Here is a 12609-nt window from a genome sequence, read left to right as displayed (position 1 = left end):
CACCATTCTGTTGTGATCTGTAAGGCTGCATAGAGAAGTTCTAGAATGCTACTTCTCCCTCAACAGTTTGAGGATCTGACAAAGACATAAATTCTAGCTGGAGAGCCTCAGCTGCTAGCTCTCTGACTGGCTTCTCAAACATTTTGACCTTTTAAAGATGTCTCTTTGGAGACAGTATACACCATATTTTTCTGCCTAATGTTCAGCTTCCCGGGGATATATTATTTAAGTATGCTTTCTTTCATTTGGCATCTCATGGTATATACAAAGGTATAAACAGATTAAACAATTAAGAACAATTAAAATCAGTAAAGATCCATTCCCAAAATATTAAAAATACAAAAGTGATCCAAGGAAAATTAAAGTTTGATACCCTATAGTGGAATCAAACACCAACAAAAGCCTGGGGGCATTGGTATGTTTTTTATGAGTGCTGAAATACACTAGTGTTGGTCTGCAGAAGATGTAAATAGTTCCATAGGGAAGGTGCTGCTACAGAGAAGGCCCTCTTCCTGGTTACTGCCAAATTCACCTCTCTAAAGTGTAACGCAACCAAGAGGGCCTCCTCATCTAAGTGTAATGAACATGAGGATATCCTAAAATAATATCCGCGTAGGAGTGAGATGGGAAATAAGATACAGAAAAGTGGAAAGTTTCAAATGTTCTAGAAATGTGAAGAAGGGGTACTTCATAAGCCTGGAAAAACCACACTACTTATATTCATCTGGGAAGGACTTCAGGAGAAGTCAATCTTAGATTGTATTTCTACCACTTTTCCTCTAAATATCTTGGCTGTTACATGTTTTATGTGACATTGAATCATGCCTACCCCGTTCCAGTGGTTAAGATGTGGAGGTGCTTTAGAAGTGCCAGTTGATGCATTTTGTTGGTGTGTTGACAGCTATTTTGTTTTGAACAGTCATTAAGCTTGTTCTGCTCATTCTTCAAGCTCCTTTTGACTACTTTTAACGTTCTATTCTACCAAAAATATCAGATGATTATTATTTTTGTCATTTTAAAGAAGCACGAGTAATTTAAATAAATATATGTAGTGTGTATTAAAATGCTATACAGTATTTGCATTTGTTCACAAGTCTTTTCCTGTGCATGCAAGACATCAGGTGGGACTTAAATGCCACCTAGTGGTAGCAGGCAGAATTCACTGTTTTAAAATTCTGAATGCTCTGGAGCGTTAATTCTCTCATGGACCTGGTCTAAAATTCTATCTCGCCACTGTGGAAGCATTTTTTTGACCTCTTCTGATTGCATGGTTCAAGCCTTCCATTGCAGCACATTCTTCATCTGGGAGCCCTGGTGGACTCTGTTGTGGAAACAATGTCCTTGTCTCCAGAGAGGATAGGCAAGGTCAAAGCGGCACTCAGTTCTGTCAAAATCATGAGTGAACCTCATGGTGCAAATTCTGGGTCTCATGGCAATACCTCTTCAGTGGCTGCTGCTCTCTCATCAAAGTTCCATAGCTGCCAAGTGACATATCCTCATTTCCCTGCCAAGATTGGTGTGTCACTCTTTTCAGTGGTGGCTTCAGAAATCCTCCCTTCACCAGGGATTCCCTCTCAGACAACCCCCTTGGACAGTCAAAAGGATTGAAAATGCTCAAGCCAGCTGACTGAACAGGGAGCACCTCCTTTGTGGAGAATGAATGCTTCATCTTGAGGTGTTTAGAAAAATTGTGTCCCGCTTTTGGGACAGTCCAGGTGGACCTCTTCACCTCTGTCCTCACCATGGCCTCCAGGAATGCTTTATGCCTTCCCCCCATTCCTACTCCTCTCCCAAGTCTTGAAGAAGGTGAGAAAAGAGTGGGTTCAGTTCACTTTGTGACCCCATACTGGCCTTAAAGGCCATGGTTTTCCGAGATGGGGACGGCATTCCCATTGACTCTTCTTTTGCATGACAACCTCTTGACTTAGGGAGAGCTTCATTATCCAGTTCCAGTGTGGCAGAACCTGCATGTTTGAAGACTGAGTGGAAGTATCTCAATCAGGTTGGGCCTTTCTCCCAGCAGCTGATACCATGTTGACCTCCAGCATCCTTCTTCCTTGGATATATCAAAGCACTTGGAAAGTGCTCTCTAAATGGTGTAATAAGAAAGGGCTCTTGCACGCACACAAAAGGTTGGAATCTCTGAATTGTTATTACCTCTAGTCGGTTTGAGCACGGGCTTCAAACCTAACACCTTACAGTCCTTTCAGCTGTGCTGTCAGAGAATCTGAGCAAGACTCAAAGCTCTCATCCATATGTCAAACATTTCCTTTGTGGTGCTTTGCTCAAATGTTCTTCTACTCACCATAGATTCTACCCATCTATGGGAATCCACATGGTGCTCCTAGCTCTTCAAAGATCTAGCTTCATGAAAGGACTAGAGCTCTAGAACATTCAGAATTTTAAAACAGCATATTCTGCTTGCTACAGGTAGGTAGAGCTCAAGTCCCACCAGATGTAGTTTTTACATGCACCGAGAACAACTCACATTTGGGTGGTGTACATGGTTGCTTAAAAGCACAGTAGATTCTTCTTCCATACTTCTGCTTGCATCCCAGGATAATGAGTGCTTCTTAACCTGAAGAGACAGTAATCACCTTTATTTTCACTTTCTTTGTTCATTATGCATAATAGATTGGAGAATATTAAATTGGTACTTGAAAATAATAACTAAACTGTATAATAAATCCACACTCTGAACAGGCTCAGACCCGCGTAAAACTGAATTTTCTGGACCAGATTGCAAAGTTTTGGGAACTTCAGGGATGCACACTGAAAATTCCACATGTAGAAAGAAAGATCTTGGATTTATTCCAGCTTAATAGGGTAAGTTTCACATGCTTTTAGGTGATTTGCTAATTTTCAGTCGTAAGCAAGTAAAAATAAACTTGTTTGTTCCTGAAGGCCCTTGCGTTGATAAATATTTTACAATGTAGTATCTAGATAAACGGGGATTAAGTAGTTGTATTAATTACTTAAAGCTTTGTTTTTGTCTGATACACAGTAATTGTGTTAAGGTAATAACTTCCTCTGGATCTAACATTTATTTATAAGATAGCACCTGCTCACTGGAGCTAAGCAGTTTCCTTTTCTGAGTTATATTTGTCGAAAATGACCCTGTAAATTTGTAAATCTTGATGTGCAATCCTTTTCATTTGCAGCTAGTTGCAGAAGAAGGTGGATTTGACTTGGTGTGTAAGGACAGAAAATGGACTAAAATAGCTACTAAAATGGGGTTTGCTCCTGGAAAAGCTGTGGGCTCACATATTCGTGCTCATTATGAGCGCATTCTTTACCCTTACAATTTATTTCAGACTGGAGCTAGTCTGCTGGTGAGTATTGACTACTTTTCCTAGATTGTGTACTTCTTTACAAATTGACTGTTTTCCATTGTGGGAAAGAGTTCTCCAATGTTTCAACATTGCTTTCAATTTTCTTTTTTAGTGAATGCTTTTAGAGTTCTAAAAAAGACTTACTACAGCAGAGTCATGGAAATTTTAATATAATTTTTTAAGGTTTCACTGAACACAAAGACATAGTTGTATATTAGCTGCTGTTTTTAGGGTTTTTATCTTCTTGCTTGATCAAGAAGTTGATACTTACAATGGCTATTCTTGCCTAGTAGAAAGGAAGTGGTTTAGACTGCTTTGCTCCTTCCTCACAGTTAGAAACAAGGTAGTTAGCTTTTGAACCACATCTAAAGCTGTACTTTGCTTTGAGGGCTCTATGCAGCAGTTTTTTACAGTACACATTTTCAGTGTGCTAGTCTTCTTAGCTTACATTTGTGCAGTTCTAGCCTGCTTGGGTTCCTTCCCTACCTTCCATTGAATGGGAGTAAGCTTCTTACTTTATCAGACCCCAAAGTGGTTAAAGTTTATCTGCAGTTTCTGAGGAAGTTGTGCAGTTGGTATATAGAAAGCTGGTATGTCTGAAAAGACATGACACTGCTTTACTGAAAGAGTAGAAATGTATGTAGAAAGGATAGGCTTCATCTGATCAAAAACCAGTTTAGACCATCTATAGGAACATAGGCAGCTGTCCTATCCTTAGGCCATTGGGCCATTTAACTACAGCAGCTGGCAGCAGCTCTCCAGGGGTTCTGACAGGACAATACCAGCCCTATGTGGAGATTCTGGAGATTGAACCTGGGACTTTCTGCTTGCAAAGCAGATGCTATATTTCACTGAGCTGCAGTTCTTTTATGGCCAAGAACTCAATACACATGCACTGGGTACATCCAGACTAGACTACTGTAATTTTCTGTATGTATTGTTTCTGAAGACAGTCTGGAAACAGATGCCAGGATGCTTGTGAGGATTAGGCAGTTTGATTATATAACACTAATTTTGTATTGGTTGCGTTGGTTTACCTTTTTGTTTCTGGACTTAGTGTTGGTGCTGATTTCTAAAGTCCTATCTCAGCCCCATCATTCAGGCAGCAAGGTCCCAGGGACATGGCCTATATAGTGATGTCCCTACCCTTGTAGAATTCCTTCTCCCTAGAACTCTTTAATTGGGTCCTAAATATTTATTCTGTCTAGATTTTGATTTTTTGTTCCCTTCCCATCAACTTTATCAAATGCTATTTTTGTTATGCTGTATGTCAGTTCTGTTCTAAAATTGTTTATTGCAAGCCCTAAAACGCAGGGTAGAAATTTATCCGATAAATAAGTGAACAGAAGGGGAAGAACTTCATGACCCAGGCAGATTTCCCAGACACCTCTCTCTCTCTCTCTCTCTCTCTCTCTCTCTGTCTGTCTCTCTGTCTCTCTGTCTCTCTGTCTCTTGTCAAATGAAAATCATAAAGGGTTCCCCCCTTACCCACAAATACAGGAGTTTTAAAGATTTACAAATCACTTCTGGCAATTTCTAAATAATTGAAGTATTTTGAGCAAAAGGAGAGATCCAAATTATATATGTAACACTAGCTTTAAAACTAGTTTGGTCTGCTAAAAGGCATTTTTATTTTGGAATTTGAGAGAAGTTGTATCCCTGTCTGTACATACAGACTCCTCTGTACCCTTCCTTCCTTTCTTTTACACTGATCTTGTTTTCTTTCTCCTTAAAAAAAAGAAAAATAAGTTGAAATTATTTGGTTTGATATAAATTCAGAAGGTGGATAGGCTTTTAAACTGAAGTCTGAAGTTGCAAGGAAAGCTGCACATTTTAGTGCAAGGTTTCTTTATCACAATTAAAAGACTGTGCTTGCATTACCTCCCATCTTGAGAATAGCTTACTTTGAATTAGTCTTTGTTTATTCTTCATAGTAGTTGTGCTGTTTGATAGCACATTAGAGGTCATTCTAAATATCCATAGTATTGTTTTTTAGAATTTGTCTTTTAAGACATTTACTAACCTATCTGTAGGTCTGTGTGGCACTGTGGTGCTTATTCACTAAGTCAGCCTACACAGGAAAGGCTATGGGTGTATGGTAGTAATCAAAATAGCCGTCAAACTCTAGCTGTGTCTGTAATAACAGGGATCTCTTCATATTCAAGGATCGTGCAGAAAGCTGTTGTTACTAAGTTTATCCCATTCTCCAATATGATAGGCCCTTTAAACTTGATGGTCTTTGTGTCATAAGCTTACTTACAGTGGCTGTGTTTGCACAACATGCATAGAACCACCTCATTCTGGGGGGACTGTAATAGGCCAACTGAAACATAGCTGCTGATGAGCTAAAAGGTTTAATTAACTCATAGAAAGTAGATTCCTTTGTTTCTACTAAATAACCATAATGGTATATTGTAGGTTGTAAAAATAAAACTCATATTTTCTCAATTAAGTATATCTATATGTGGTTTTTTTCAAAGTTCTGAATGTTTTGGTTATTAATTTGTAAAAATGCTAATGATGCAAGGACAAAACCTTTGAAGTAAAAATACTAGATTTTTGTATCAGAAAAGCAATTTTAGTGTTTCTGTCATTATCTTTGTTAATACATTCCTATTGTTTGTCCAGCAGAAGCCAGTAAATCATTGCAGTCTGTGTTTTGCTCTAAAGGCTATATAGTCATGTTAGCATCTTACGAAGATCTGCTGCTTTGGCCTTGTGTAATCAGGTTTTTATAGTTATTGTAATAGGAACTTATAGAAGAGGATCTTTTCGTTCCATCTTAAAGCAGGGCTGTCTTAATGCCCATGTACTTACTGAAAATCTAGTCCTGGTATAGGTGTCTTTATATTCCTGAAATGAAAACTTGCAGCTTTTCAGAAAAGGACCACTTAGAAGGAAATGACTTTCAAATAGCTACTTGTGACCCCACTTCACAGGGTCACAAATTCTTTAAATTGTAACTCTCCAAGCTCTCTCTTGCAATAGGCGCCAGACATTTGTTCCAAACTGATGTGTTTAGTGGATGATGCAGTTCTGGAAAAGGTATGTTCAACATTTTTTTAAATGATGATCCTTTCCCGTTTCTCTTCTAAGCTGTTTTAGGTGCTTCCTCTATATCCACCTGTGCAAAATAGTTCTATATTCTGTGAAGTGTATCAAGGAATTGTGTGAATCTGTGTTTTGGGCACAGGATTTCAATTATATGCTTTTCAATAATGTTTCTATAAAAGCATGTTACATTAACTTGGTTTATCCTTGATCCATTGACTCAGGCCTATTCACTGTATTTTAATTTAGTGTGGAGTGTTCATTGCCTAACACAGACAGTATTTCCTGTATTCCGTGATTGTGTGTTAGTGTATAATACAGAGAGGGAGAACTGGAGGCAAATGCTGTATAAAAAATTAGTTGCCTTTTATTAATATCTTGCATTCATTTTTAAGCAGCTATATATTTATGATATTATGGAGTATTGTGGTATTTGTTGTTGTATATACCTTTGCAATTATTTGCAATACTTAAGATTTTATTTTTTCATATGTAAAGCTTCTACCCTTCAAGCAAGTGCTGTTGTTGGATGCAAAATGATTCTTTAGCAGCTATGATTATTCTTCTCTCCTGTCTATTACTTGTATCTTCATAGCTTTTCGTTTGAAGTCTAAATGTTCCTCAGGAGAACAATTAGCATTGTGATGAGAATGGACAACCTTCTATGGAATTTTGTTTTATTGGTGCTTCTGTAACTTTTGGATTCTTGAAAGCTGTGTGGAAAAAAGTTAAATGCCATTTTGTGCATGTAGAGGTTTATAAGTAGTTTGGTGAATGATTAAAATTATGGTTATTTAAAAGGCATGGTGTACATGGTCAGGCAGAGAGAGAACTTTCAGATGCATCCAGGCCATTTTGCCTTTTTCCTTGTCTGGGCATCCCTGTGCTACCACCATGTGGTATTTACCTATGTACCACATTTGATCAGGCAACACTTCAGTTCAATTGTAGATTTGTAAGTTCAGTTGTAGATTTGCTAGGAAACATTTCAATGCACACCTGGCAGAAGAGGAATGATCAAAAGGTTGAGAACTGTTTCTTACTGTCTCTGTTAAATCTACAAAGAATTCAGGTTTAGCTTTTTATGACAATGGCACCTTGGTGTCAAAACAGATGTGCATTTCTTTCTTTCTTTCTTTTTAATACTGGGAAAAACAACACTCTCTGTTTAATATCCCCCTGCTGCAAATCTGCTGCTAATCATGCTGGGGGAAGGTACAGGTACATGTACGTTGACTTAATCTTCCCCTCCATTAGAATAGCAGTCAATATTTTTTTATTTTTAAAAGTGTATTTCTACATCAAGCGGTATATAACTTTAGTGAAATAAATAAATATAAATATTGTTCTCTTTTTTTCCTAGCAGTAAAACATTTATGCTTGGTAACTGCTTGTGTTCTTTGCTTCTTCAGCAAAACATTTAATGATTTGTGCCTACCTGAGAGCCAGTGGTTGGAGGGCTGCAGTTAGTATGTTGTACCAGGACTGACCCAATTTCAGATTCCTTTCTCTTTCATGACACTCCTTGGGAGACCTTGGGCCAGTCACCACTCTATTCCTAACCTTATCTCACAGCATTGTTGTGACAATAAAATCTGCATGGTAGGGAATAAATGTACACTATCCTTCTCTCTAGGAATGAAAAAAACATGTAATACTTCAGTATATTCATAGCAGATTTGTATTTTCTTCCTGCTGCCCAGAAAACTCAAATGTTATTATCAATAGCAATCCACAGAAATGGTGAAATTGTCAAGAATTCTATTGCAGGTCCCATGCAGAGTACCTTGGATGTAAATGATTGCAATCTACTTCTCTTCTATCCACTGTCATTAGTCGCCACCACTGCAAAACTGCCAGATTGTTGGATCCAGATTTACTTCTGCAGTTACTGTTGGAATGCCGTATAGAACACAAAACTTGTAACAGATTTATTTTCAAAAAAAATTGCCATTATTAAACCATTTTAGAAAGTACAGATTGGTCATTCCAATCCATCTGTAGTGAATATAATCACATATGGTTTTTTATTTTAGCTACTAAAAATACTTTACATTGGGAGTTTGTTTTTTTTAATGTGTGAAATATTTGTTAGAAAATATAGAGAGGAAAAAATCACTTTTGCTTGTTTTTTTAGTGTCTTCAGAAGCCAGATATTACCAGTGGCACAAAGGACAAGGAATATAAACCACATGATATTCCTCAAAGACAGTCTGTTCAGCTGTCTGAAACTTGTCCACCTGCTCGTCGAGCAAAACGCATGAGAGCAGAGGTAGGATTGACTTTTCATGTATTGATTTCTAAAATGACCATAATTCAAAGCCACAGAAGAACTTTATAAGTAGTTATTTTCCTTGCCAGAAATTAAAAAGCAGTTCCAATATTTCCACATCATCTCTGCCTATGGTTCTGAGGAGCACATACAGTTTTATTTATGGACTGATGCAGACATACTCTTTAATGTGGTTAAGAGATTATGAGTGGGCTGTAGGATCACATTGCCTTTCCTTGTGGAAACAAATCTTTCAGCCTTAACCACAGTGAAGTCTTGTGTTGGCACTAGCAGTAACTGGATAATAAGGGTTCCCATTTAACAAGGATTTGAAACTAGGATCTAGATTTCACTAGCATTTCCTCCTATTGTCTGAAGCTGTTGACATCTTAAATAATACAGTTTATATTCATACAACATTTCTGATACACATTGGGGTTTAGAATCTCTGGTAGTCATCTATACAACAGCTCTGTAGAATATATGTCATAATTTCCACTTTTGAGTAAACTGAGGCTGAGAAATACTATCCAGAAATCATGAGTCACACACAATTTTTGTTGCCCTTGAAAGCCAAAGGCCTTAAGCAACATAACATTCTTTTGAATTCCTACTAGAATCTAGTTTAGGAAAAACTTCCATTTGGGTGCCTTAGATTAAGTGTAGCATCCCTGAAGCTTTACATTTCTCTGGAGAACCACCAAAGGTGACTTATCAATTGTCTGAATTTTTTTTTTGTAATTTTAATAATATACTAGCACATCTGTTTTAAAGCAGCTGAATCTAAACTTTCTGAATAGTCTAGGATGCAGCTTTAGCCTGGATTGTGTGAATTGCCTTGACTTTGACTTAGGCATCCACCTACAGCTGTGCAGGAGCAATATCAGTACATGAAACTCCTACCTACTTTTAGTAGGGAACAAAATGTCTATGAATGGGACTTCTTCATTCTTCTAGTTTATCAGTAAAATATTAATTGTAGGTGTTGGATACTTAAGGCAAACATTCCTCAGCATTGTCGTTACTGTGCTTCCATAAGAGAAAATCAAATGCCAGCAGTTGAGGAAGGAGTCAGATGCACTCCTTCCTTTTCACCTTTGCATAATCTTACTATTGTCATCAATAAGTTATGGGGCAGACTATACATTTGAACACATCCAAATAACTATTCCAGCAGTGGTCTACTGTTGCATATTATAAGCTCATGACAGGTAATTCTGTACTGAACAAAAAGGAAGAATAAAAAAAGATTAAGCTTAATTCCCCTCCCCTCTAGGCTACTAATATTAAAACTGATTTGGAGGAAACTACAGAAACCAAAACTCACAATTTGAGACGTAGAATGGGAACCACACCTCCAAAGCTTGAACCTGAAAGTGGTAAGTGTATCAATGGGGTGGGGGTGGGGAATAAAATAGTAGGCATTTGCTTTTTAACATCCAAATTATAGCTTGACCAGTATTCATTTGGATGTAGTATTTGCCAAAATGGTGGTGGCTTTGAAGCAAAATATTTTATTTTAAAATAAAGCTTTGAAATTTATGAACTTGCTGACCTTTAACAAGAGAAAATACATTGCTGAGACTGTTGGTTTTTTAAAATGTAACTTCTGTAAAAAAAATTAATTAACAAATTGTAAGTAGGTTGGTAGGCACCATCTTAGAAGAACCTATTCCCTTTCTCTTTCTCTTTGTTTTTACCTGACTTGCAGATTTAATAAATTAATAAATATTCACACAATTTAATCACTTAAGGATTCTTTAAGTGGGTGACAGCCCCATTTAAACTCTTTTAAAAGCAGTTCTATTTTGTCTCAAACACTTCTGAGTAATATTTTCTAAATGTATTTTGCTGAATCAGATAAAGAGTCTCAAGGCCTTGTGAAACGGGAAACTGTTGAAAAAAAACAACCCATCTGGGAAACAGAAAGAGAAAAACCAAAGGGACGTTCTAAGAAAAGCTTTAATGCAGTGAGTACTCTTCTCCCCCGCCCCCTTTAATGCTGATTGTAGAAAATTATGGGCTTGTAGTTTGAACTTAGTAGTCAGAAGAAAAATAATTTCTTGGTATTTTGTATTGTGAAATACAGTGATGCAATACTTTTGATTCTTGGTTAATATAGAAAAGATATTATGTGTTAACTGTAACAGGTTTTTGCAAAAAGTTGATCCAAATGAGGTTCTACAATTACCTCATTCATTTAGAATGAGATCTCAATTTTGGCATTCAGCTGTCCAGTAGCCATATGGCAAATTCCATCTGATATCTGTGTCATGTGCTCCATCTTGCTATGCAATGGGAAAGCTGCTTTTTCTGAAAAGCTGAGATGCAGGAAGCTTTGTAACTGTCACTGGATCCTTTTTCTGTTCTAGGAGACGGACTGACTGCATATTTCTTTATAGCAGCCACAGCTGAGATGATAAAATGAGATGGCCCATGCATCCCATTGTGCTCCTTGATGGAAGGGTGGGATAACTATTAGAAAATAAGGGTGTTTTTGATGGTAGCCCACCAGGTTTTCTTTACTCTTTTTTTTATCCATCTATTCATAGATAACACACTCCAAACAACTGGGCCATTAATGGTGCAATGCAAACCTGGCCTGGCAGGAGTAGGGTTTAATGAAGTGGCAGGATGCTTCTGCATCCCTGCCACTCAAGCTGCCCAGGACCGAAGGTTGCACCAGTTGGGAGTTGGCACAGCTATCAGGCTTGAGCCCAGTGCCATCAAGTCACAGCAGTGAAGTCCTGGGGCAACACAACTGTTTTGTGCCCTGTTTTGGAGCTTTCTGTGGAGCGCTGCTAGTAGGTTATACTTCTTCTCAAACATTCAGTTCATGAATCTTCTCACCAGTTCAAAGGGTGTTTGGATCACAGTGCTTCTAGCTTGAGATGTTTGTAAGAATAAATAAATGAAATGTGTTTCTGCATACACATGACATGCCTACATCATATCTATCTGTCAAGTGTTTTCTTACCAAGAACCATGCATAGAAGTAAGCAAGGTAATGATGGGACGAATCCCCCATCCCTCACTTTGGCAATTTTTTTTACAGGTGGATTTGTATGTCTGTCTCTTGTGCGGCAGTGGTAATGATGAGGATCGTCTGCTCCTATGTGATGGCTGTGATGACAGTTACCATACCTTTTGCTTAATACCACCTCTTCATGATGTTCCCAAGGGAGACTGGAGATGCCCCCAATGTCTAGCTCAGGTAATAATAAAATATGGGTGAAATGTTCCCCCCCCCCTCAGGTCTCACAAATATAAAGGGTCAGCACCCAAGTAGACTAAAATACATTAAGCAAAAATCTGTTTTTCTTTGACTTCTCCTCTACCTTGGAGGTTACTGAGTGGTATCCAAGTAATATGTCCCATCAACACAAGGGTTTCCAGAGGTACTTTATCTGCACAAGTGCCTTGTGCCTTCCCCAGATCTGCTGTACAGGGTGTATGGAGGTGTGGGGGGAGGAGTTCTGTTGCACAAGTAGTAATCCAAGTAGTAATCCTTCTTCTGATGGGACTGCAACTTAAGGCTACTCTGGAGACAATCCACTGTTGTACACCTTCATCCTACCCAACCCCATGGTGCAATTACTCATTCAGTATAAGAGTTCGTTTAGATTCAGCATACTCCTAGAGCCCCATACCCTTCTTATCATTCAACAAAGGGTTCTGGTGGCTCCATTGTTCCTCCTGGAGACAATTTAAGATTCTTCTCATCATAGGGCACCTGCACATATCTAATATAGTGTGTGTCTGCCTGGGACTTGTTACAAAACCCCTTCCAATACTGTCCTGTATTTATGGAGTTAATTTCACTCCTCTCATCAGTAGCTTTCCCACTTACCTTTTAGGCAGTTCCCTCTCCAAGGTTAATTTATGGGTCTGGGATGTTAAAAGTGGCCTTCTACTAATTAACTTTTAAAGTCAGTTGCTCTGTGTCCCGGTCCA

General features: G+C 38.1%; 1 protein-coding gene across 2 annotated transcripts in view; it reads left to right on the top strand.

The window, feature by feature from the left end:
* KDM5B (lysine demethylase 5B) overlaps positions 1-12609 on the top strand; it is a 49039-nt gene that overhangs the window by 10971 nt on the left and 25459 nt on the right. The window contains exons 3-9 of one of the 2 annotated variants that reach the window (XM_081866589.1): positions 2704-2826; positions 3162-3332; positions 6321-6377; positions 8521-8655; positions 9932-10034; positions 10516-10625; positions 11711-11869. In XM_081866589.1, coding sequence (XP_081722715.1) covers positions 2704-2826; positions 3162-3332; positions 6321-6377; positions 8521-8655; positions 9932-10034; positions 10516-10625; positions 11711-11869 — 858 coding nt within the window. The remainder of the gene's footprint in view (positions 1-2703; positions 2827-3161; positions 3333-6320; positions 6378-8520; positions 8656-9931; positions 10035-10515; positions 10626-11710; positions 11870-12609) is intronic. The other variant, XM_081866590.1, reaches the window with a different exon arrangement.

Source organism: Podarcis erhardii (assembly GCF_964252035.2).
Source record: "Podarcis erhardii genome assembly, chromosome: 6".
Lineage (NCBI taxonomy): Eukaryota > Metazoa > Chordata > Lepidosauria > Squamata > Lacertidae > Podarcis > Podarcis erhardii.
Note: the sequence above shows the minus strand (reverse complement) of the source record. Positions and strands in the feature narration are given on the sequence as shown.